The 27,117-nt window shown below is 37.9% G+C and overlaps 1 protein-coding gene across 6 annotated transcripts; it reads right to left on the bottom strand.

The window, feature by feature from the left end:
• Positions 1-83: 83 nt before the first annotated feature.
• Positions 84-5,404, bottom strand: LOC112801209 (inositol-tetrakisphosphate 1-kinase 4). Of its 6 annotated transcripts, XM_025843817.2 has the most exons (11): positions 4,898-5,404; positions 3,678-3,759; positions 3,479-3,511; positions 3,205-3,272; positions 2,518-2,638; positions 1,850-1,942; positions 1,444-1,563; positions 1,144-1,320; positions 698-753; positions 526-610; positions 84-432 (listed from the first exon to the last, which is right to left on the bottom strand). In XM_025843817.2, exons 4-11 carry the CDS (start codon positions 3,244-3,246, stop codon positions 341-343), a joined length of 786 nt encoding a protein of 261 aa, XP_025699602.1. In that variant the 5' UTR covers positions 3,247-3,272; positions 3,479-3,511; positions 3,678-3,759; positions 4,898-5,404; the 3' UTR covers positions 84-340. The 6 variants fall into 6 exon arrangements, with proteins under 6 accessions (XP_025699602.1, XP_025699598.1, XP_072093202.1 ...); XM_025843813.2 differs by lacking the exon at positions 3,205-3,272 and having other exon boundaries at positions 4,898-5,399; XM_072237101.1 differs by lacking the exon at positions 3,479-3,511 and having other exon boundaries at positions 4,898-5,384.
• Positions 5,405-27,117: the final 21,713 nt, after the last annotated feature.

The following is a 27,117-nucleotide window of genomic DNA, read 5'->3' as shown; positions in this document are numbered from 1 at the left end:
CTGTAGTCATCACACGCAATCAACAGTTACTGGAGCATATCGATCATTCATGTTCCAAAAATTTAAATATCAACGGGAATAGGTTTGAAAGGCAAATAACATGAATTAAACAATTTACGAACCCGAATAACACTAATCACAATGTTATATACGAGAGAAAGCTTATTGGTGAAGCCTGGAGAGAGAGAGAGCGAGAGATATTAGCGGGGCAAGATTATGATACCCCTATTCGAACATTTTTCACGAGGATTAAGTGTTAATGTATGTATATAGGATTGATTGTTCGTAAATAAACACGTTAAAAGCAGAATGCAATTGGCAAGGATAGAACAGTCATTCCTCAGGTGTCAGGTTTCTTCTTAAACTTGTTCTGGACTAAGCTTAGTAGGAAGTCTGTAAATACGTGCTCATAGTCTGGCATTTTTCCATATCCTGCACACACAGCATATGCAACCATGGTCAGAGGTACGATAAATATATGCATCATTATCATCATCATCATCATCATGTGCTTTTGATACTTGCCAGGAAAGTAATTGATATCAATGACATAAAACACATTCTTCGTCCCATATTCCCGTATCATATCTATGTTGAACAAGTGGAGTCCCTAGAACCGAAAATGCAGTTCTGTTTTAGTACATTGTCACCGAATGAAAAGTATGAACATAACAAAATAGATAGTTACAGATAATACCAAACGACGTCGAAGCTCCCCTGCAAGCCTCTCTAATAAAGATCTTGGTGGATGCTCTGCAAGAAGTTGTAACAGTAAGTTCAGAGACGCTTTAGTTTCAACAACACAGTTGGAAGCAGATACTTCTCAATCATACAGTACTCATTTATAAGGCTTAAAAAAATGGCCGTTCATATCAATAGACTCATAAAACACGAGTTCATAATGAAATAAATTTTTGACTTTAGCATACATGGATGGATATAACACCATTCATTTCCCTCCTACCCAACAACTTAAGCTATTAGAAGAATTGATTCTATCAATCACAAATAGGTTTAGTGTTTGATCCGTTTTCCCCATTTTATGAAAATGCAAATTCAAAATAATGATAGCATTCAAGTATAGAAGAGGCTTTTGTGTGAGAGTGTATATAAATGTTTTAAAGACTACTTTACAAGTCTTACCAGCAATAGTAGGATCAAGATAAGCTTCATCAGCAGACGCGGCTGCACATGAAACTCTTGGAAATCGGAATAAACCATCCACTTTAGATAGCTCATGTTCACTGATATTAGGCAGAGAAAAACGCCTCACAACCTTAATGGTTTCCCCAACAATATAAATCTTGAAGAGAAGTCCACCTGCGATGTTACAAGTTACAACCCAACCCCAAACAAAGAAAAAGGGGGGGGGGGGGCGGAATGGAAATTAGAGAACTGAAGATCAAGCAGAAAAGGTTATGGTGTTCAGATCAATTCACAAACCATGATTGACAAACTCTTGCAGAACAAGTGGAGGTTCAAGCTCTGAAAGAGAGAATTCATCATATGCAAGAAACAGTTCATGTGACTTTGCAGTCCCATCCACAACTAGTGGTTTAGCAACTGAAATGAAGACAATATTACATGAATAATACAGTAAATATTTAAGATACACCACAGTAAATTCTGTAATACAAGAGATATTATACTATACGAGAATTATATGGGAGCATAACAGCAATAAAAAAATGTCTATGTATAGATTCTGTTTACCCTGGTTGATTGGCTTGTTTCTGAAATGCTACATATATCTCAGTTAATAAAACATCACGTTCTAAATAATCATCCAATCGATACACACCCTAATCAAAAGAAGTACAGACCTCAGTGAGAAAATAAAGATAAGTACCTAATGGTAACTTCATCCCAGCCTTGGTGATTTCATAAGGGATAGTAGATGGATTTTTTATTACAAACAATTGCCGGGGAACTCCAACCTTGCCTAAAGTCAAAAGTTAAGGAGTAGTTCAACCACTAATCCAATTTACCATAATAGAAACAGTTTCACTCTAAAACATTGCAAGAAAATAACTTCTTGTTATATTAGCTAAAATGACTTAATAGTTAATACTAATTATTAGCATGGAGGTATGAATAGACAATAACAATCCCGAAACTATAAGATCAAGGGTTCAATTGATCTTGGTTAAAATATCTTTTGAAAAATTAAACCTATTTTACATTTGGATCTTTTAAAAAACCTAAATTAATTTATATTTGGATGTAAAATATTAAGATCTTTTATCCTTGAATATATTTTTTATATTACAAAAGATCATTTTTTTAGAAGATGGAAACAATAGCTAATCAAATAAGACATTGTTTTATTTTACTAATGAGTCTAGTTTTACTAAGACTATATCCAAATCATAGTAAAAAAATAAATAAATAAAAAATATCTTCTTTTTTATTAGAAGAAAATTGATTGAAATAATGACAGCCAAACAAGCAAGCACCAAGTGCTTGTGTAATCATGTATCAGAGTATCGGCAAGGTAAATTTTTGTAAACAAGTTACCATAGCAATCAGATAAGTTTAGATCTGCCACATCTTGTAGCATGGATTGCCGGTTGTGTAAATGTTGAATTGCATCAGGAGGATCAAGGATGGTTACTTCAGGATGTTTTTCACTGTATTCCTTTAAAAATAAAACAAGAAGAAAGGTAAGTCTCATCATAATGCAAATTTCACACAATAATCAGAAAGTATGACATAATCACCAATCTATACTTCCACTCAGCCATGAACATAACCAAAGGTTTAACACACTAAGACAAAGACATTCTATGGTCTCAACTCTCAATAATGAAAGAACTGGCAAAGATTCCAGGGAACCAAGTTATGATCGATGTAGGACATGCGAGAAAAGGATGGCCAAAATGAAAAACCTAATCAAACAGCCAAATTCACATTTCGTCCCTTTAAAGGAAATAGTATTCTCATTTTAATACAGCTAGTCAATACAATTAATATACAAGCACAGAATTGACAATTAATAAACGCCCAGCCTTCTGATTGTTGAATAGAGGAAGCATATAAAGTTTTATCAGAAAAATTTTATTTCTTTCATAGTGAGATTAGGAATGTATTCAATCTATGGAACACATAATACTCGTCTAGGGAAATAAGAATTCTTTATGTTGGGAACAAATCCATCAATGCCTAATCAAGTTATTTAGATTAATCATAAGAGTAAATCCTCACTTGTTCCAATACTTGAGGGACTGATTTCAACTCTCTGATCATGATTCATTATGAGGAGAGCAAGAACTCTGCAAGTTATGTCAGACAATAAGGAGTTTTTAGGAATGTCGAAGATTAGGTTGTCCGGCCAATCATCACCATTTCACACTTTAACAGCATTATCAGATGCTAATGATTTCATGCAATGCCACAAATGGATATATTCAACGACCATAACAACACAAGATTGCTAGTACAATGTGAAACTGGGTAGAAGTATGTGGAGTTCACAAACCTCAATAACCTCACGCCACTCTTTTCCTGACAACTGTAAAGCATGAATAGTGGTCAGATTATGATACACAGAACACAAAACAATAACAATTATTAACATAGTGAAAATGATGTTTGACAGGCAAAGATGTGGCAAAAGCAAAAACTATAAATCCAGGCTTGAAAAAAAAATGAAAGAGAATATGAAAACTTTCACAAACCTTATGCAAGACAACATCAAAAGGACCTTGTTCTAACAGTGGCTTGTTTAGATCAATGGCAACAAAGAATATCCCCTTATTCCTTCATTAAATGTAGCAGCATTCAAGGATTAGTATTGAGGGTGACAAAATTAGCAACACATTCTTCTCAGATAGCATATATTCAATATAAATTTCTTGAGTAGCGATTTATAGAAAAATTATAATTCACGATATATTAAATTTTAAATAATAATAAAACAAATTAAAAACACACAAAAAAGAAACAGCTGCACTGTTTGCTACAGTAATTATCACTGCAGTTGGCAGCAATCCTGTGAGAATTGGAGTCAGAATAAAAAATAATGGACAATTATGTAAAGAGAAACTGAAGTCAGTAATTTTTTAGTATTTTTTATTATTTAACTAGTATAAATATTAAATTATTTTTAATAAATAAATTTTATGAATTTATGTGTAGAAACTCTAAAAAATATGAGTACAAACTATATTGATTCATGTGTGTAAATTCTGATAAATATAAATATAAATTATATGTTTCCTATGTGCAAAATTCTTGTAAATATAGATACAAATTGTTACCAATAAAATATTGGCAAAAAATAAAAATATATTCGCTGTTATGTAGATTACATTATCATTAAAGATACGACCCATTGGGAACAAAGATAAGTAATTTTTTTGGTTGTTCGCAAGTTAAAGACTAATTCGTCATAGAATCCATTTGAAGATGCTGGCTAATGAGTTATTGCATGCATCTACAAGACCGAATTTGATCGGATGCTTAAGCAGCTGAGTAAACTAACCAGGGACCAAGTTGGTTAAATATTTAAATACAGACGAAAGAACAAGGTTCTACTAATAACTATTTGACCTTGAATTCTCATCGTTGACAAATCGAAAGGAAGAGATGACGGAGCATACATGGTGGAATATTCTCATGAGCAAGACCGTAGACCTCTAACATTAAGAAGAGAAGAAGAAGAAGGAGCAAAACCAACCAATCAATCAATGTAACAAATGTTGACTGATACACGAAAGTGACAGCCAGGGTGTTTCAAAAATAGCAGAACAAAAAAAAAAAAAAAATAGAAAACTAACGATGAAACCCCATTTCTCTGGAAATGATGAAATTAAACAATGCATAAGAGGCACGTGAAGATGAACGTGGAACTGTTGCAGCAGATGGCAACGCAACAATGTTGAGGAAAAGTGGGTACCTTGCAAAGCTAAGAAACTTTGGCTGCAGAAAACTCTTCTTCTTCTTGGACGTCAAGGCGTACCCGACCACAACTTTCTGCGACGAACCTACTTCGTTCTCTGCTTCCTCCTCCCCTTCTCCTTCTCCCTCTCGGTGAGAGATTTCTCCGTTCAACCTCATGTCTGCAATCCCCAACAAAACCCTAATTAAAAATCGGTTCCTTTTGTCCTCGTTATGATCTCGCGTCTATTTGCCTTCGGAATGAATCCCCGATCCACGCGGAAATGAAATTTGCAACTTCATAAGAGCAGAGAGATTCTTGTGTTTTGGCCTCTAAAAAAATGCTTTTATCTTGTTTCGATGTAATATTCTTGAGCCGAGAGTGAATCAAGTGTCAGAGAGAGAGAGAAAGAGAGTTGTGTGCAGATTTTGTGGGAGGAATATTCAGGTTGCAGAGTGTCTCCGTGCGCGAGTGCGAGAGATGCGATTTTGTGTATGGCCAAGACAGTGAGTCGGTGAGTGACATATATATATATATATATATATATATATATATATATATATATTAAAATTAATAATCAAAATCAATCGATTAGTATAAAATATATATTAAAATAAAAATATATATTAAAAATAAATTAAATAACATATATTTATAATAATTAATTATAGTATATATTTATGACATTAAAATAGATGTTCATATTCTTATCCAATACAATGATCCAAGTCCAAATACATCAAAAAGTCCAATCTAAAAATTGGCCTTCGTGACCCACCGACCTTGTTAGAAGAGGTCGGATTCAACACAGACTCCACCCAAAGAAGTTGGATTCGAAGGATAGCTGGCAGATAACATTTATTCAAATAAGTAACTGCCTCTAAAATCTTTCAACCCATTTCTAGGAGTCATATCACAACTATCCTAAGATAAAGAGACGGTTATCCACCTTGAAAGGTAGAACTACTCCAATGGTGGTTATTGAATCACCACTATAAATACATTGATACTCCTCAAGTATCTCTAAGTTCCAATACATTCTAAACCTGCTTAACCCCTTGCTGACTAAGGTATCGGAGTGTCTTTGTAGGTACCACCCCCTCATTCTTTCATACACACAACTCGGACGGTGGCTCCCAGACGCGAACCAAGTCGGAGACCACCCTCCAGCAACACTTGGGCCAATTTTACAAGCCCAATCCACCTATCTCAGGTTACCTACATAACATTGGCGCCGTTGCCGGGGACCTGAGAGATCAACCCATGATGGTGGACGATCTGAACGAGGATGGAAACACAGCGTCTGATTCTAAGCAAGAGAACCAAGACGCTGGCAACAATGACTGAGTGGTCACTCACCAAGGAGCGACTAATCAGCACAGAGAAGGCACCTCAGGGGTAAAGGATCCAAATGGAAACTCCTCCGAGGTGCATAAACCCAAAAAAGAGGGACAACCCCATGCAGTTGAACTAATGGGATTGTTCCACAGCCATCAGGGACGGTTGGAACAGCTAGAACAAGAACTGGAGCGACAGCGAGAGACGGAGAGAAACTTGAAAAGGGAGGTCGAGCGACGAAAAGAGCTTGAAGAAAAGCTCTTGAGGCTAGAATCCACTCTCTGAGGTCGAAACTCTCGCAGTGACCGAGAAGACTCTTCCTTGGGAGGGAAAGATCCGTTCAGTGAGGACATAATGAGGGCAAAAGTCTCCAAAAACTTTAAAAGCCTCGATATGGACCTCTACGACGGGACTACCGATCCAAAGCATTACTTGAGCAATTTTAAAAGTCGGATGTACCTAGCCAACACCTCTGATGCTACTCACTGCAAAACCTTTCCGACAACTCTTACAAAAGCAGCGATGAAGTGATTCAATAGCCTCCCTCCAAGGTCGGTCTCCAGTTTCAACGATCTATCACGTAAGTTCCTTATGCGATTTTCAATCCAAAAAGACAAAGTGAAGCACGCGCCGAGTCTCCTGGGAGTAAAACAGGAGGTCGGAGAACCTTTGAGGGACTACATGGAAAGGTTCAACAAAGTGTGCCTAGAAATTCAAGATCTACCTACAAGGCAGTGATCATGGGCCTAGTAAATGGACTGCGAGAGGGCCCATTCTCCCAGTCCATCCCGAAAGGACATCCGACTTCTTTGAGTGATTTACAAGAAAGAGTTGAAAAGTACATCAACATGGAAGAAAACGCTAGGCTACGAGAGCCAAGCTGGCGACCTGGGCACTCCCACTCATCAAAGGAGAAGGAGAGAAAGCCCAAGAAGAAAGAAGAAGTCGGGCCTGAAAGGCCCAGGAGATATCACTCTTATACTCCTCAACGAGTTTTCCTAGTGGACGTTTACAGGGAAATTTGCCACACCGAGAGGCTACCACCCCCTAGACCCATCAAGAACAAGAAATGGGAGAGTCATAGCGAGTACTGCGAGTACCATAAACTATATGGGCACTCAACAAATGATTGTTACGACTTGAAAAATGTGATAGAAAAGCTGACAAGAGAAGGTCGGCTTGACAGATATCTCATGGAAGGGTCGGACCATCATGGCAAGAGGAAGCGAGATGAGGAAGATCGAAGAGACCCACCACCACAGATCCCGGAAAGACACATACACATGATCTCAGGGGGGTTTACCGGAGGTGGTCTCACAAAGTCATCTCACAAGAGGCACCTGAAAGAAGTCTACCAGGTCAAGGGCGAAGTTCCCGACCTGCCAACCATCTCTTTCACTAAAGAAGATGGGAAAGGCATCGTTCCCAGACACGATGATCCGGTAGTGATTACTATGATCCTTGCCAACGCCCATCTACACAGAACCCTGGTGGATCAAGGGAGCTCGGCCGACATCCTGTTCAAACCAGCATTTGATAAGCTGGGATTGGATGAAAAAGAATTAAGAGCTTACCCAGATACCCTATATGGGCTGGGGAATACACCAATAAAACCATTAGGATTTATACCCCTACACACAACTTTTGGAAAGGGGATGAAATCCAAAACTCTGAGTATTGACTTCATAGTCGTCGATGTGGGTTCGGCCTATATAGTGCTACAATGAGAGCCTAAACCTGAGAGAAAAAGGCAAGGAGGTTCACACCATTGAGCTCGGAGGAGTTCGAGCTAAAGAAGAGTTGTGACCACAGCTCGAGAGAAAAACTGAAGAGGTACAGATCGGGAAGTAGGAAGGAAAGGACTAACATAGGAGTCAACCTAAAAGAAGATTTGAAGCAGAATCTTATAAGGTTCCTACAAGAGAATTCCGACCTCTTCGCCTGGAAGGCATTCGATATGCCAGGGATAAATTCCAAGCTCATGTCACATAAGTTTTTAGTGTACCCTAGATCACGACCTGTTCAGCAAAGAAGACGGAAGTTCGGACCTGATCAAGCTCAAATGGTGGAAGAACAAGTGCAAGTCCTCCTAGAGGCCGACTTTGTCAGAGAGGTTAAATATCTGGCTTGGTTGGCAAATATGGTGCTAGTCAAGAAATAGAATGCCAAGTGGAGGATGTGCATCAACTACACCCACTTGAACAAAGCGTGTCCAAAGGACCCATATCCACTTCCAAATAATGATACCTTAGTAGACTCCAACTCGGGGTATCAATACTTGTCGTTCATGGACGCATACTCGGGATATAACCAAATCCCGATGTACAAGCTGGATCAAGAAGAAACATCCTTCAATACGCCCAGAGCAAATTATTGCTATGTGGTTATGCTTTTTGGACTAAAAAATGCAGGAGCCACATATCAAAGGCTGATGAATAAGGTGTTTGCACCTCACCTTGGGAATCTAATGGAAGTATACATAGACGACATGTAAGTAAAAACCAAGGATGAGGCCGACCTACTGACTAACCTCTCGCAAGTCTTCAACACCATTAGGATGCACGGGATGAGGTTGAATCCCGCAAAGTGCACCTTCGCAGTAGAAGCTGGAAAATTTTTGGGATTTATTCTAACACAAAGGGGAATTGAAGCCAACCCTGACAAGTGTAGAGCAGTCCTAGAAAAGAAAAGCCCAACTTGCTTAAGGGAGGTCCAACAGCTAAATGGCTGACTTGCAGCCCTCTCTAGGTTCTTGGCGGGATCAGCATTAAGATCCTTGCCACTTTTCTCCTTACTAAGAAAAGGATGCCTGTTCAAATGGACTCCAGAATGCGAAGAAGTATTCCAGGATTTCAAAAGGTTTTTAAGCCAACCTCCGATTCTGACCCGACCTAAAGTTGGGGAAGAACTCGTCCTGTATTTGTCCGTAGCTAACAAAGTTGTAGCATCAGCTTTAATACAGGAAGATGAGGTTGGGCAGCATCCTGTGTACTTCACCAGTAAAGTCTTACAGGGCCCCGAATTAAGGTATCAAAAACTCCAGAAGATTGCGTATGCCTTAATAATGGCCTCTCGAAGGCTACAGCCTTATTTTCAAGCCTATACGTTAAAAGTCCGAATGAACCAACCCATGAAGCAAATACTTCAAAAAACAGACATTGCGGGCAGAATGGTTTAATGGGCCATAGAGCTGTCCGAGTTTGACCTCAGGTATGAAACTCGGACGGCAATTAAAGCTCAAGGCCTCACCGACTTCATAGCAGAATGTGCAGGAGATCAAGAAGAAGCCGCCACGACATGGGAGATATACGTGGACGGATCTTCCAACAAGGTTGGAAGCAGTGCAGGCATAATATTGGTCAACCAAGAGGGAACTCAAATAGAAGTTTTTCTCAAATTTGAATTCCCAGCTTCTAACAATCAGGCAGAATATGAAGCCTTGATTGCCAGGCTAAAGCTGGTAGAGGAAGTCGGTGCAACCAAAGTAGTCGTCTTCAGCGACTCTCAGGTGGTGACCTCCCAAATCAATGGAGAGTACTAGGCTAAAGATCCTAACATGAAGAGGTACTTAGACAAAATCTTTGAGTATCTTAGGTGGTTCACAGAGACCGAGGCCAAACACATAACTCAGGATCTCAATAGCAAAGCAGATGCCCTCTCCAAGCTAGCAAGTACCAAGCCAGGAGGGAATAATAGAAGCCTAATCCAAGAAACTCTCCAAGAATAGATGTCCTTGAGGTATTCGGATTGGACCTCAGATGGATGAACCCACTAATCGAATACATGAAATTCAACATCCTACTCGAAGAGGAAAAAGAGGCCAAGAAAATCTGGAGGAAAGCACATAGCTACACCTTGGTGAAAAATATCCTCTACAAAAGAGGAATATCCACACTATTATTGAAGTGCGTCCTGACCTCAAGGACGACGGAGATCTTAGAAGAGGTGCACAATAAAATCTACAGGAATCATCTTGGAGCAAGGTCTTTGGCTAGGAAAGTCATACGAGCCGGGTTCTACTGGTCGACTATGCAGAAAGATGCCACCGAGTTCGTAAAGAAGTGTCAATCATGCCAAATGCATGTAAACTTCCACGTCGCTTCCCCTGAGGAGCTCATTAGCATAACTTCTCCATGGCATTTTGAAAAATTGGGATTAAACATATTAGGACCCTTCCGCCAGCCGCTTGGACAAGTGAAATATTTAATAGCGGGAGTAGACTACTTCACGAAGTGGATCGAAGCAGAACCGTTAGCCACCATCACAGCCCAGAGAAGTCGGAAGTTACTATACAAAAATATTATCACAAGGTATGGACTCCCCCACTCCATCACCATTGATAATGGAACTCAGTTCACTGACTCTACCTTCAGAAACCTGGTAGTCAGTATGAAGATCAAGCATCAGTTCACCTCGGTAGAGCACCCACAAGCAAATAGGAAAACTGAGACAGCTAACAAGTTTATACTGGCTGGGTTGAAGAAAAGGTTGCAAGATACAAAGGGAGTCTGGGCTGAAGAACTCCCTCAAGTACTATGGGCATATCGGACCACACCTCAGTCTGCCACAGGAGAAACACCCTTCCAACTTGCTTATGGCATAGAAGCCATGATATCAGTTGAAATCAGTGAGCAAAGTCCAAGGGTGAGATTCTACGACGAGGTTAGCAACATTCAGCCACAGAAAGAGGAACTCGAGCTACTCCCTGAAGTCCAAGAACAAGCCCAGATAAGGGAAGCAGTATTGAAGCAAAGGATGACAAATAGATACAATAAGAAAGTCATTCAAAGAAGCTTCATCCCCGACGACTTGGTTTTGATCAGAAATGACATCGGCGTCAACAAGTCAGGGGAAGGAAAGCTCGCTGCTAATTGGAAAGGGCCATACAAGAATGTCTTGGAGGATGGAAAGGAAGCATGCAAAAGTGGAAGGAATACAAGAAGTTGGAGAAACTGCAAAGCTGTCAACCTGATCCTCTCGCACTAAAACGACCATAACTTGAGTTACAGAGGTCCAAATGATGCGGTTCCACTTGCGTTGGAAAGCTAACGTCCGGGGATTCAATTTGATATATAATTTGTCATAGTGTCCGTACAGAAAGATGACACGAACGCGTCATCCACGCGGACACGTCGCATCTGCGAAAATTAGCATGGCAGATTTCACAAACAGCGAATCCTGGGCTATTTCCGGCCCAGTTTCAAGCCCAGAAAACACAGATTAAAGGCTGCAAAGTGGAGGAATGAAGGGGACACTTCAGATTAGACTCATAATTCACTTTTTAGGATTTAGATGTAGTTTTTAGAGAGAGAGGCTCTCTCATCTCTCTTAGGATTTAGGATTACGATTTTTAGAAATTAGGAATATTTCATCTTCATCTCAGGTTCAATATTCTTTTTATTTATTTTCTCTTTTATGTTTATTTACTCTGATGCTTTCATTTGTATCTGAATTGTGTTGCCCAATTGGCTTATGAACTTTCCATGTTAGGATTGATTTTCTTATTTAATATACATTATTGAGATATTTTCAGATAAATGATTTTAATTTAGATTTTCTACCTTTTGGCTCTGATTGATTAATTGGTAACTCTTAAATTATCAAACTCATTGTTGATTGAAAATTGGAATTCTTCAAGAATTGATTCGAGATCCAATAACTCTAACTTTTCCCAAGGAAAGACTGGGACTTGAGGATTCGAATTAATTCATCCACTTAACTTACCTTCATAGTTAGAGGTTAACAAAGTGGGAGAAAAATCCAATTCTCATCACAATTGATAAGGATAACAAGGATAGAACTTCTAATTTCTCATACCTTGCCATGAGTTTATTTTACAGTCGTTCATTTATTTTATTCGTCATTTATCATAATTGCCCCTCATTCTTAAAACCCCCAATTTACAAACTCATAACCAATAATAAGAACATACCTCCCTGCAATTTCTTGAGAAGACGACCCGAGGTTTAAATACTTCGGTTATCAATTTATTTAGGGGTTTGTTACTTGTGACAACCAAAATGTTTGCACTAAGGGATTTCTGTTGGTTTAGAATCTATATCTACAACGCGACTATTTCTATAAAATTCTTTACTAACAAAAATCCTAACGTCAAAATGGCGCCGTTGCCGGGGAATTGCAAACGTGTGCCTTATTATTGGTTATTGTAAATATTTTTCAAAAAAAATTTCCTTTTTTGTTAGTTTTTGTTTTTATTATCTCTCACTACTATGAACTCTCACCCCTTTGGCTATGAGTCTGGTTATAATTATGTTGCAGGAAGAGGAGATTATAATGACAACATGCACCATGGTTGGAACAATCAAAGATGGGAGGAGCCACAAGGATTTGATCAACCCTCATGGCAAAAACCACCTCCAATGGACTATCAACAACTGTTCTGTGATGCGTATCAAGGCAATGGCTATGGTGAGCACTCTATTGACTACCAACAAGACCCACCATATGCCTATGAACCCCCTCCTCCTCAATATAATTTTGAACCAGCATACTCACAAGCTCCTTTCCACCAAACACCTCCGTATAACCCTAATCCATATCTACCATACCAACCACCTTATGAGCCAAATGAACCATACATAGAACCACCACCTCAATATACACCATCTCCTTATCATTATCAAAATGAATCCTCCTATCCACCCCAAACCTCCATGGAGAAAGTATTTGCTGATTTAAACTCTACTATACAAGCTCTGGTCACCCAAATCGGACCACCGAATACCTTCAACAATCAACTCTCAAGCTCTAGTGCACTTCCTTTTCAACCATATAATGATCCACCCATTCCATCACCACCCATCCCATCACCACCATCCATGGAAGAGCACCCACATCCATCAATCCAAGAGCAAGATGATCCCAGTTATGCTATTGAAATGGAACAAGAGTCAAGGGATCGTCTCAAGGAAACAGTAGATCAATTCATGCAACCCTTCATCAATTGGAGCAAGCAATAAATCAATTACCTTCTAGACGTTCGGACACTCAAAGAACCCCAATGGCTTCATGTGGAGAATCTAATGAAGAACATAGCATGAAGGAGACACTAGAAACTCCAGTGGACAGTAAGGAGCATGACTTTGTACTGGAACAAGTAGAAGAAGCCATATTTGTTGAAGAGGAAGAAGCGGTTGAAGACTTAGGAGATGCAGAACCTCCATGGGAAATTCAAGTCATAAAGCCTCCTTCCAAGATATTTGAAATTGATGCTGAGGAGGGTGTAAAACCTCCAAGGCATGTCATAATAGAAGACTTGGAAGAGGTTAATCAAGAGATGGAGATTCAAGAAGAAGAGGCACAACCTCCCATGCCCTTGGTGCGCAATAAAGAAGAGATTAAATTAGAAGAAAGCTACCAAGAGGAAGAGGTTGAAATTGAAGAAGCTTGCAAAGAGGTGGAAGATGTCAGAGGAGAGCACAAGGAAGTAGAGCTTGCACGTTCATTAAAAACACCTCCCCCTAAGTTGCCATCATCCTTCACAACATTCAAGTGGGTAAAATTCATATCCTTTAGCTTTCTAATTCCACTTGAATACGGACTACTGGAGACGGATGGTCAACTTAGAGCTCTTTGTGGCATTAAAAGTAAGAAGAAGATGGTCAGTGGTAAGAATTGTCCTGCAAGGTTCATTATGGTTGGAAGCTTTAAGTTTAAAGGCAAAGGTTGGTGTAAAGCTCAACTGAATGGGTCTAGGAAGCTGTTTAGTCGCTGCAGTGAGAATTCAGATCACCCTTCACCCGGCTGGAAAAATGCAGATCGAGACAAAAACGGGTGTAAAAGTAAGGTTTGGAATCCTGGAATCTGTTCTGACATTTGTCACCCCGGGAGCCTAAGAATCTGTTTGAAGCTTCTTAAGGGCTTTACATGCTTAGTTTGGGACCCCGGAGGCTACTGGAAGTACAAACACTGGTGGAGATTCTGGGATCAGTACAAGCATAAGCCACCATGACAAGGAGCTCACCAAATGTCCAACTTAAGGACTTTAACTAAAAGTGATAGGTGGGAGATAACCCACCATGGTATGATCGTTCTTTTTCAATCTTATTTCGTGTTGTTTATTTTTTTATTTTTTTTTATTTTCATTGAACCTGGAAGTTTTCATAGCATCTACATTAACACTGCATATTGCATACTGCATAATTTCATAATAAAAAAAGGAAAATACGCACGCGACGCGGCAACGTCGCTGACGCGTCCGCGTCACTAGTGCGTTGGAAAGAAAAGAATTGAACAGAGAGTCACGCTAGAGCGTGGCTGGAGGTGCGCCATTAGCATAATTTGACTCCACGCGACTGCGTCGCTCACGCGACCGCGTCATGTGGAACTTTGGCCTCCCACGCGGCCGCGTGCCATGAAAATCGACGTCAAAAAGGTGCATGGCCGAAAGTTGTACTGGAATTGGGCTGGACTCATGCTAGAAGCCCAAGCCCTCCCATGCGAACGCGTACCCCACACGGCCGCGTCATCTTTCAAAAATGGCCATCCACGCGATCGCGTCACCCAGATTTTTGGCAAAATGCAATTCAAACAGAGAGTTGTGCGAATGCGAGGCTGCACTCGCGCCACTAGCACAAATCAAGTGACGCGATCGCGTGACCCACGCGTCCGTGTCGCCTGACCTTATTGCGCACCACGCGGCCGCATCACCCACGCGTCCGCGTCGCCAGCATCGCACACCTTAACCTAATATGGCAAAATATTTTATCTTTTCTTCCCCAATCCTAATTTTTCCTCCCTCCTTTCTTACTTACTTCTTCTTTCCTTCTTTCCCTTCTCATTTCTCTTATCTTTCATTTTCTTTTACTTAATTGCATACTTTCATTCATTGCATTATTTTCATTGGTGTTGGAATTTCATTTGGGTCATTGTTTTTTCTATATTTTTGTGGATTATTTGACAATTATGTATTACTTTTTAAAGGGATACTTGCATGTTCAATTTAATACTTTCAAATAGCTTATTTACCATGCATGCTATGTGTTTGTGAAAACGCCCGTATGGCATTGTGCACTATTTTTAAGATTTCTTTTAATCTATTACTATAAATGCTTGCTTTTCACAAAACCCTTTTTATATTTTATTAATTAAATATAATTGTTATTACAAACATGATTGTTAGTTCGAAAGACTTGGTAATCTAACTTGGATATTGAATGCTTGATCTATGCTACTCATGCCTTTGCCAGCATGCCAATAAACATCTTGCATTTAACTGTCATCACATGCACTTACTATATTTCCATTGATGACTTTTCACATGTAGTCATGACCATGTGTTAACATCATTCTTCTTTATTGTGCATTGATTACCACCTTTCCCGCTCTCTTCCTTGCTGGATCCCCTAGCTTTACTTGTTACTTTCCTTTTTCCCCTTTCAGGATGGCCACCAAGAAGGGTAAAGAGAGAAAGCTACTCCCAAACCACTGGCAAGGAAAGGAACACAAGAGAGCACTAGCTGAGGAACTACAACCCCCATCCACCTGCACATCTCAGCATGCACCGAGGACGGTGCAATCTTTAAGTGTGGAGAGGTCGATACCGATCTCCACGGGTTAGTTAGTCCCTTCTCAACACCAATTTTTGTTTTTCATTGTTGCATTTGCATGTTTGATTGCATGTTTATTTTTGTGTGAATATTTTACCACTTGGTTAAAGTAATATTTTCTTTTTCAAGAAAATTTTATAGTATTTCACTAATTTGAATAAAACTTTTTGAAAAACTTGTTTGAAGAAATATTATTTTGGAACATAGCTTAGAGCTCGAACACACAAAACCAGTGAGATTTTGAGCCTATTTGATTGGTTGCATTCTATCAACCAATATTTTATTTTTGATGTGTGTTTCTCTCTCTAAAATTGTGATTTTTGTCTTGCTTAATTCTATATTTCCATTGTTTGATGTATGCATGCACTGATATGATTGAGGCATTTGTTTCACTAAGCTTACATACCCATATGGCCTTACCATTTCATTATCCTTTGCAAACCAATTTGAGCCTAATATACCCATTTGTTCTTTACTTTAGCTCATTACTAACTCTAAGCGAAAAACAATAATGTCCTTAATTTGAATCCTTGGTTAGCTTAGACTAGTAAATGTGCTCATGATTTAAGTGTGGGGAAGTTGGGTTTGAAATTATTTGGTTTGAATAATTGGGCGTTGTATATTTTAGTGAAAATGTGCAAAATAATAGTTGAGCACATATTATTGCATTCAATACTTTAATCATATGCATTGAAAAAAATAAAAAAAAAAAGAAAAAGAAAAGAGCAATTAATAAAAGGGGACAAAATGCCCCAAAGTAAGTGTTGGTATTAATGCATATGTACTAAACTCAATCTTAGGATGCACAAACATGTGGAAAGCACAGTTAATGGGAAGTTAGATTTTGCATTTTAATTGAATGGATTGTCTTAAGTTAGGTGGAAAGTTTATGTTAATTAAGGATTCAAATTTTAGTCCACTTGGCCAAATACAATCATACCTTGACCCTAACCCCATTACAACCCTTAAAAGACCTCTTGATTTGTGTATTGGTGCATTAAATTTTTGTTGATTGTTAAATGAAGAGCAAGCTAGAGAAAGCAAGATTAGTAGAAAATTGAGAGAATTGACCCTAGATACTTGAGAGTTAGAGTGATATACACTACCAAGTAAGGGTTCAGTGCTTAATTCTATGTTCCCTGCTTTTATGAGCTATCTTCTTCTTGCAAGTTATTTGTATTGTATTTTGTGATTTGAATTAGTGAAATCAAGTTCATATTTATTCTTGAAAGATTTATTTACTTTTTCACCAAGTAGGTAGAAACATTTTTGCATTTAGTTGCATTCATAAGTTGCATCTCATACATTCTATCATTCCTCTTCATCTCTGTATAGTTTCTCTTGAGCTTAGCATGAGGACATGCTATTGTTTAAGTGTGGGGAGGTTGATAAACCACTATTTTATGGTTTATCTTATGCTCAATTGAGTGGTTTTTATCAACTCTTTACTCACTTATTCATATAATTCGCATGTTTTACATTTTTCTTCCTGATTTTGTGCTATGATTGAAACATGCTTCTTTGATCTTATATTTGCTTATTATTAATCCTCTCTTATTTCCATTAGATGCCTTGATATGTGTGTTAAGTGTTTTCAGATATTATAGGGTAGGAATGGCTTGGAGGATGGAAAGGAAGCATGCAAAAGTGGAAGGAATACAAGAAGTTGGAGAAACTGCAAAGCTGTCAGCCTGACCCTCTCACACTAAAATGGCCATAACTTGAGCTACAGAGGTCCAAATGACACAGTTCCACTTGCGTTGGAAAGCTAACGTCCGAAACTTCGATTTGATATATAATTTGCCATAGTGGCCGTACAGATAGGCGACGTGAATGCGTCATCCACGCAGACACGTTGCATCTGCGAAAATCAGCGTGGCAGATTTCGCAAACAGCGAATCCTGGGCTATTTCCGGCCCAGTTTCAAGCCCAGAAAACACAGATTAAAGCTGCAAAGTGGAGGAATGAAGGGGACACTTCAGATTAGACTCATAATTCACTTTTTAGGATTTAGATGTAGTTTTTAGAGAGAGAAGCTCTATCATCTCTCTTAGGATTTAGGATTAGGATTTTTAGAAATTAGGAATATTTCATCTTTATCTCAGGTTCAATGTTCTTTTTATTTATTTTCTCTTTTATGTTTATTTACTCTGATGCTTTCATTTGTATCTGAATTGTGTTGCCCAATTGGCTTATGAACTTTCCATGTTAGGATTGATTTTCTTATTTAATATACATTACTGAGAAGTTTTCAGATAAATGATTTTAATTTAGATTTTCTACCTTTTGGCTCTGGTTGATTAATTGGTAACTCTTGAATTATCAAACTCATTGTTGATTGAAAATTGGAATTCTTCAAGAATTGATTCGAGATCCAATAACTCTAACTTTTCCCAAGGAAAGACTGGGACTTGAGGATTCGAATTAATTCATCCACTTAACTTACCTTCATAGTTAGAGGTTAACAAAGTGGGAGAAAAATCCAATTCTCATCACAATTGATAAGGATAACTAGGATAGGACTTTTAATTTCTCATACCTTGCCAAGAGTTTATTTTACAGTCGTTCATTTATTTTATTCGTCATTTATCATAATTGCCCCTCATTCTTAAAACCCCCAATTTACAAACTCATAACCAATAATAAGAACATACCTCCCTGCAATTCCTTGAGAAGACGACCCGAGGTTTAAATACTTCGGTTATCAATTTATTTAGGGGTTTGTTACTTGTGACAACCAAAACGTTTGCACGAAGGGATTTCTGTTGGTTTAGAATTTATATCTACAACGCGACTATTTTTATAAAATTCTTTACTAGCAAAAATCCTAACGTCAAGGAGCAACCATCGCAGACACAAGAAGTAAAAATTTTTCAAAGAAGGGCCCACAAGCCGCGCCCTAACATAGCTAAATCACTGGAAAGGTAGAGGGGAATCACCAATAGGAAGGGAGCTCAGATCTGCATCAGGAGTGGTCGGAGCGGTCTTTTCAGCAGCAGAAGTCGAAACCTCTGAAGAACTCGGCAGGGTTCCTTTCGGTTGCTCCTCACGGGGAGGAGAATCAATAAGCCTTTGCCCTCGAGTCTTCAGCTCGGAATCCGTCTTGGGACGAGGAGGGGAGACAAGAGCTCCATCAATTACAATCTTATCAGGATGAAGGGGAAAAAGGTCCAAGTCAGGGGCAATCACTCCGACCTGTTCCTCGAATATCCTCCACGCCTCCTCCGAGCTCTCCGCTACAGAATCCTCCAAGTCCTGATAGGCCTCCCGATTCAACTCCAATTGCTTCTGATGGTCAATATTTTCAGAAAAAAGCTTAACATAGTTTTGCTCTGTCTTCTCCTTGAGGCCCTCCGCCATAGCACAAAGAGCCATCAGCTTATTCTTCCTCTCCTGTAGTCAAGCCCGCTCCTCCCTCAACCCGGAAACCTCCTCCTGAAGCCTCTTCTCTTTCTCTTGATAAAGGACAATTCTTCCCTCTAGCTCCTCCACAACATTTTGGGAAGAACCCAAAGAACTAAGAGGAGTTTTGTCTAAAATATCAAGAAGAGCAGTATAGACACCAGTTGTCCGAACACTCCCCCGAACCATAATCTGAAGATGGTTTCGAAGCGAAGCATCATCCATACTAATTTGAGTATGGAGGAAGATGTGATTCCGAATGAATTTAGGACCATCAAAATTGGCCTCCCCAAAAGGAGAAGAGCCAGACTCCAAGGTCTTGCGCTTTTTCTTCTCGGGCTCGGAGGGAGGTCAGACTGGAGGGATAGGAGGAGGAAGAGAAGAATCAGAGGTAGAAGTTACCATAATGGGACGAGAAGAGGTCCCCAGATCACGAGGAGGAGGAGAAGGAGGAGGAAGAACACCAGCAGCTCTCGCAGCATCAGCCTGGGCCCGGGCCCTTCTCTTGGCATCCTGAACTTTCTGGTAGGAAGCGCTGGATCCACTCTTCACCATCTCTAAAAAGAGAAAACAAGCAATTAATCTACAAGTCAAAAAAGTATCATAAGTTGGGAGCTATTCTACAAAAAGAAAAAGCTACCTAGTTGGGTCCGCACAAAACTCGAAGAGCCCAAGAGAAATTTCTTGGTGTCCAAATTGGGGCCCCCCTAAGCATCTCGGAAAAATCCCACCACAGCCTCCTCTACCTCATCCAAATCATCCAGGTCATATTTCTCTACAGGAGAGGCCTCTAACCAATAGAGAGAAAATCGGGAGTTGGAGTTTTCATCAAGAAAAAAGGGATTGTGACCCTCTACAGCTTGAACTTTGAAGTAGAAGTTTTTAAAGTCATGGAAAGAATCGTCAAAAATAGAAAAAATTTTCCGACCTTGAATAGCCCGGAAAGAGATCCATTGCTGCTTATTACTTTATCCGCTAAACGGCTTGGTCAGGTGAAAAAGATAGAAAAAGTAGTCATACATGAAGAAAAAGTGAGGGTCAGAATCAGCGACCCTCCCACAGCAAACCCGGTCTCCAGGATCCGGGGCCAACAACTCATACTTAGGCTCATCAGCCTGTAAGCTACGAATCCTATGATGAACACGAAGTTCAGAAAGGTAGTCGGTATCCACTAAAAGCTCCTCCTCAAGAATCATCTACCCACTTCGATAGAGACTTAAGGATATGAGAAGACATCTTTCCGATAAAAAGAAGTAGGTAAAAAAGCGATAAGACCTACAAAGAAAAATGAAAAAACATAAAAAACAGGACTTCTAAAAGACCAAAGCAGCCTCACTTCAAAACAAAATGAAGAACCGAATCACTAGACCAACGAACAGACTCGCTAAGGGACTAAACATCACCAAGAACACGCAAACGTCATCTAAATATACAAAGCAAGCGCCAACATAAATGACGGAAGAGGAGAAGAAAAGGACTAACCTTTGTTCGCAAAAGCCAAGAGTAGCAGGTACAACAGCGACAAAGTACTCCAAGAAGGAAGGTTAAAGAGTTTGTCTTTGGAAAGAACAAGGATTGTAGGCAGGAAAATTTCAGAAGATGAAAGAAAATAGAGAAAAGAGAGGGAAAAGTATTTATAACATGCCAGGGGGAATAAGGGTAAATTGATGCAATCATTAAGGAAATGCGCCGTTACCAATGTAACTGCTCCCACGTGTAAATACGAAAACTCTAACGGACGCGATGTTTGATTAGACACGACGGTTGAGAAATTTAAATCACGTCGGCTACAAACCCGAGTTCAAATACTCGAATCCAACTCATAAGTAAAAGAGATCGGATTCGAGTAGGGGCACTGTTCATACCCTGGCCCAACACTATGGCCCGTGATGAGTTTGGAAAACTCTAAATTAATATTTGTGATGACTAAACATTATTTAAATAATTAAATACAAAATTATTAATTTGATTCTCACTTAACATATATTAATTAATAATTTTGTTACAGGTTTTAACATTGGGTCGAAAACAAAATTCTGGTGAAAGTTCAATTACATTCAGCTTTGGTTTAATGCTTATGATAAGTGTAGCTGAATTGTTGTGATACTTATTGGGCCAGAATAAATTTCATTGCTCCAAAGCCCAACTATGTTTAGTAATCTAATGCTTGATCCAAAAATTCATCAGGAAAGCAAATGTTATCATTTGCTCATGGTTGAAATCATTTTTATTAATTGGGCCAGCTTTATCCATTATTGATACAAGCCCAAAAATTATCCTCATGCATGGTCCGAAACCATGAAGCAAAGAAAACAAAGCTTCAAATGTTTTCAACGGATTCAATCTCACTCTTTGGATGGATTTCAAATTTAATTTGCTAAGCATTGGAAACATGAGAGAGAATATGACTTTGATTTGATGGAAATCATTATGCTTCACGCTACTCCACCTAAGGGAAGTAAAAGCAATCTCTTCTCAATTAATTTTGTTTATTTCATTAAATTGCTTTTCTTCCAAGATTGTTTCTTCTCTCTCATCTCTTTCTTCTCTTCGGTCATTAACCAGAAAACAATGGAAGCCATGGGAGCTACACCTACTCACCGAAAAGGAGATGGAGCACGTCTCAAGACCATCATGATGATGGCAAGAAAACATAACACAATAAAAGTATGCTGTGGCTAAGATTATCACCAAAAGTGGCAAGATTTGGTGAGGTAATCTTAGGTCCCTCATACTCAAAAAGAAAGAAGGAGATTCGGCCAGCAAGTAGGAGAACTTTGGAGGCATGGCTTGTCTCTGATTCTGCTCAACCACCATAGGAAGTAGCTAGAGTGGCGAAGTGATGGAAGAGGCAGGGATTGGAGCAGATGAAGCCATCATCATCATGAAGTATCAAGGGCCAGAAATCCATCTTGGAGAGCAAGCCAAGGATGGAGCGCTCGGATTGATGAAGAGTGATGACCAAGGAAGAACTAGAGGTATTTGCATGTTGAGTTTTGCATGAGTTGCCTTTCTCTCTCTGTGGCCAAACCGGTTCTGTTTTGAAGGAAAAGAAGTTAAGCTTGGTTTTGGTTTCAACTGTGAAGGCTTCTCCTCTCTATAAAAAAGGGTGAACAGTTACTGTTTGATTCAAGGGAAGAAAGTGAGAGTGCAAGGCACAGAAGTCTCATAGCTACCTAAGCTTACAGATTTTCTTCTCTTTCAATGTATTCTGTTTAGTATTTTTCTGTTTAATTTTGTCACGTCTTGAGTCTCATAGAAAAAGGCAAACAGTGAGGTTTGTATGAAAAAGCCATAGGGCGGAAAAAGGCAGAGAGTGCAGAATTAAAAGAAAAAGCCATATATGTCTTAGAGTTCCTTTGTTCATCTATGTTGTGTTTCATGATTCTGTGGGAATCCCCTTGTAAGTTGGGTTAGCACTTTACAGTTTGTAATCTGGATGATTATAGTGAAATTCCATCATTATTGTGATGGAGACTGGATGTAGGCTGCATTGCACTTAGCAGCTGAACCAGGATATATCTGGGTGTAATCTTCTCTCTCTACTATTCCATTTCTGTTTCTGTTGTATAGGAGCTAAAATAAAAAATATCTCATGCCAAGTGGCGAGACAAAAATAAAAAGTCTCGTGGCTAGGGACGAGACAAAAACAGAAAAGTCTCCTCAAAGACCAAAAAGTGTAATCAAGAAAAAAAGGGGCTAAGATTCAACCCCCCTTCTCTTAGCCACTGAAACCATCAGCCCAAGTCCAAATACACTAAAAATCCCAATCCAAAGATTGACCTTTGCCACCCACCGATTTTATTAGAAGAGGTCGGATTCAACACAGATTCCACTTCAAAAAAGTCGGGCTCGAAGGATAGCTGACAGATAACACTTATTCAAATAAGTAACTGCCCCTAAAATCTCTCAACCCACTTCCAGGAGCCATATCACAATTACCCTAAGATAAAGGGACGGTTATCCACCTTGAAAGGTAGAACTACTCCAATGGTGGTTATTGGATCACCACTATAAAAATACTGACACCTCCCAGGTATCTCTAAATTCCAATATATTCTAAACCTGCTTAACTCCTTGCTGACTTAGGCATCGGAGTGTCTTTGCAGGTACCATCCCCTCATTCTTTCATACACACAACTCGAATGGCAGCTCCCGGACGCGAACCATGTCGGAGACCCCCCTCCAGCAACACTTGGGCCAATTTTACAAGTCCAATCCACCTATCTTAAGTTACCTACATAACAATATGTATAATTAAGAATGGTATATGTATCTTAAAAATTAATTATCAAATTAATTATTATATATTTATATATAAATATATGTATAATTAAATTTATTTTAATATATATTTTATATTTTGATATGTATAAATACTGATATTGATTAACATAATTGTTTTACTTTCATTCAAATATATGATGCAAAAAAATTATGGATAGAATCAAAAATAGAAATAATAAATTCTTTATATATATAAAAGTAAATAATATATGCACCGTTTTTCTTGTCTTTTTATGTCCTTTGTTAAATTGGATGTTTGATTAGTTTGAGCCAAAAAGAGTAAAGTATCGTTTTTATCTTCAACGTTTGAGGTAAGTTTTATTTGTGTCCCTAACGTTTAAATTGTCATATTTGTATCTCTAACGTTTATAAAAGTGATTCAATGTTATTCTACTATCAATTATACTAACAAATCAGATTATATTTTTTAATTATTCTCACTTGTATCTATTCATTCTCAGTTAGGTCTCACTTGAATGTGTTTGATTTTAATATTATACTCATTATTTGTATTTAGATTCAATTATGTCCCTAGAAAAGTGAATTATATAAATGTTGTAGGAATTAGTTTCAACTTTTGATGAGCTATTTTTCGCAATGGATCATCGATTTTATCCTAGACATTTGTATTCTAACTTCAAGAAGAGATTTTTAAAACTCAAACTAAAGCGTTTATGATGTGTAATTAACGACAGGATAACATTGAATCACTTTTACAAATGTTAGGGATACAAATATAACGATTTAAACGTTAGGGAAACAAATAGGATTTACCCCAAACGTTGGGGACAAAAACGATACTTTACTCTATAATTATATTAAGTGAAAATAAAATATTAATTATTAAATTTATAAAATAAAAAATATTATATACATATTAAAAATAAATTATTTTATATTTTATAAAAATACACATATTTTTTAATTTATTTTTTATTTTAATATATATATTTTTAAGAATGATTAATTTGATTATTAATTTTTTATATATAAATAATATAATCAATTTAAAATAATATATAAAATATATATTAAAATAAGTTAATATTATATGTATTTATACGAAGATATAATAACTAATTTAATAATAAATTTTTTAATCACATCCTACTTTTATATAAAATAATAGGTTTCAGTAATTTTGTAAAAAGAAAGAAATCATTTGTATAGAATCCAAATATCAAATCTGACTTTCGATGTTTAAGGAATAACCCGACTTACAAATAAGAAATTGTTTTTGGTTATGGGGATATTAGTTTTATCTATGTTAACCGAGATTGGAATAGAAATTAATAATAAAATGGTTTGAGAATAATTGAGAGTAATAATATTTTTTAAAAAATTGTTTGTTATTTAGAGATATTTTTTTAGTTCGAGATCTGGGATAACGAGATGTATTTGTGAAATGGATTGTCTAAAGACTTTTAATTTTATTATAAAATATCATGACTTAAAAATGGTGCATTGATATTCATTTGATTTTGAGAAATACAAATATAGTGGCAGATACCATGACAAAAATGAAAATGAAATATCATTTTTAACATGCAGAGCTTCCATTGGCATAAAAGAAGTTTAAAAATAGTATCCAACCAAACTATTCTACACCTTCTTAATCCCTTACGACTTTATTTTTCTTTTTTGTTTGGTTGTTTTTTATTTTCTAGTAAAAAAAAACTAGTTATTAAAGGCATATCTAAAAATATTTCAGATCTTTAAATATTCTTTTTCATTTCATAGTAGATATCGTGTTCTAATTTTCAATAATACTTTTGTTAACTAGTATTTTGTATAGTAGCTAGGGGTACACAAAATTCGATTCGATCTAAAATTTGACCTAGAATTAAGATATATTTTAGCAGGTTTAAATTTATTATTTTCATTCAGTGTTATTTTCATATTAGATTTAGGATATATTTCAGGTCACACTACAAGAAATTTGTTGAATATCGTCTGATTTACCTGTGAATTTACCAAAAAAATTCGTTGATAATATAATCTACTGTCAAAATAAATTTAACGATATAAATCTTGTCGGTAATTGTATAGAGGCATATTAAAACTAAATAAATAATTATATATGTCTCGTCAACATTTTATCAAAATACAAATCTTTTCACTAACATTCTCACACTTAAACAACAGAAATATAAAAAAAATAAAATTACAACAGAGAATTCTAACAATAACAAAACATAACTAAAATTAAGAATCAAGAACAGCAAACAATAATTGGAGAACAATGAAAAATTGCAAAAAAAAGCTCAACCAAAAATCAAGAACAAATTAAAAATATAACAAAAATGAGGAACATAACAAATTAAGAACAAACTAGAATTGAAATCGTACAGAAAATAATGAATTCAAAAATCAGAAATTTCAAAATTAAAATAAAACAATAAACTCAAATTAAATCCTAAAATCCAAATAAGAATAAAAAAAATCAGAACAAATTCTAAAATCTAATAAAAATAGAACAAAATTAAAATAAAACAAGAACAGAAACATACACCATAAATTAAGGTGTAGAATTTAACTACTCTAAACTAACTAGTGATGAGTGAGTTACCTAAAAATAGTAGTGGCACAGAGAAATTTTCTGGTGTAATGACAGCACGTACAGCACAGTAACGACCGCAGTGACCAACTGGCAAGTTGCATTAGGAATTTTTTAAACAATTGCATAAAAATAATAGGAAAAGAGAGGATGACAACCTACCTGGAGGGAGGAAGGAGGGAGGAAGGAGGGAGGTCCCGCGACATAGGGAGCAACAACAGGAACAACGAAAATAGCAGCTACAGAGCGACCAACATGACATAAGGAGTCCATGCAGTCTTCGGAGACTGTTGATAGCATCAATGCTGCCAGAGGGGGCTGTCGAGGTGGTTTGGGGTTGAGAGAGAGAGAGAGAGAGAGAGAGAGAGAGAGAGAGAGAGAGAGAGAGAGAGAGAGAGAGAGAGAGAGAGAGAGGGTCTCTCAAAATATGAGGAGATGGCGCACGATTTTAATTTAGGACAAATTTACCATAGGATTTACTGGCGGATAAATCCGACCGTAATGCATTGCGCGTGACCAAAACGTAGTATTCCATTAGTTGAGTTTTACTGGCGGATAAATCCACTGATAATTTCAACAATAATGATCGTGCCGATTTTTTCTCTCCAAATATCAGCGAATTTACCATTCGACGAATTTATTTCCAAATCTAAAGGTAAATCTGCTGCTAAATCTGACAGTATTCAGTGTTTTTCTTGTAGCGCCACTCGGTCCGATGTCACCATCAGAGCATAACCAGTGTGCGGTTTGCCGATAAGGGGTCGCAGGTGAGGCAAATGCCTTGCAAACACGTCTATGGCAGGGGGCAGTGGCGACGATGGTTCAAGGTCTGGCAGTGGTAGTGGCAACAGTGGTGACACGCTTGGCAGTGGTGATGAAAGTTACCGGCGGAGGCGCGGCAACGTCCATACGCGTCAACATCCATGTGATAGCAACCATGGCATCTGATGATGGTAATGGGCGCGGAGCATGAGGCTTGGTCTTGACTCTTTGTAGCGAGTGACTAAAGGTCATCTTTGGTGACAATGGTGTCTTGGTCTGCAAATTTGATGGGGAAGAAGAGGTTGGTGGGTCTCAGGATGGGT

The sequence above is a fragment of the Arachis hypogaea genome, chromosome 5 (genome assembly GCF_003086295.3).
Source record: "Arachis hypogaea cultivar Tifrunner chromosome 5, arahy.Tifrunner.gnm2.J5K5, whole genome shotgun sequence".
NCBI classification, from domain to species: domain Eukaryota; kingdom Viridiplantae; phylum Streptophyta; class Magnoliopsida; order Fabales; family Fabaceae; genus Arachis; species Arachis hypogaea.
This window is presented reverse-complemented; position numbering and strand designations above follow the sequence as displayed.

Coding starts and splice junctions, on each gene's coding strand:
- LOC112801209 (XM_025843813.2), bottom strand. CDS start 5,058: ATGAGGTTGAACGGAGAAATCTCTCACCGAGAGGGAGAAGGAGAAGGG. Junction 3,760..4,897: donor AAGTTTCTTAGCTTTGCAAG/GTACCCACTTTT, acceptor CATTTAATGAAG/GAATAAGGGGATATTCTTTG. Junction 1,943..2,517: donor AAACTTATCTGATTGCTATG/GTAACTTGTTTA, acceptor TTTTGACTTTAG/GCAAGGTTGGAGTTCCCCGG.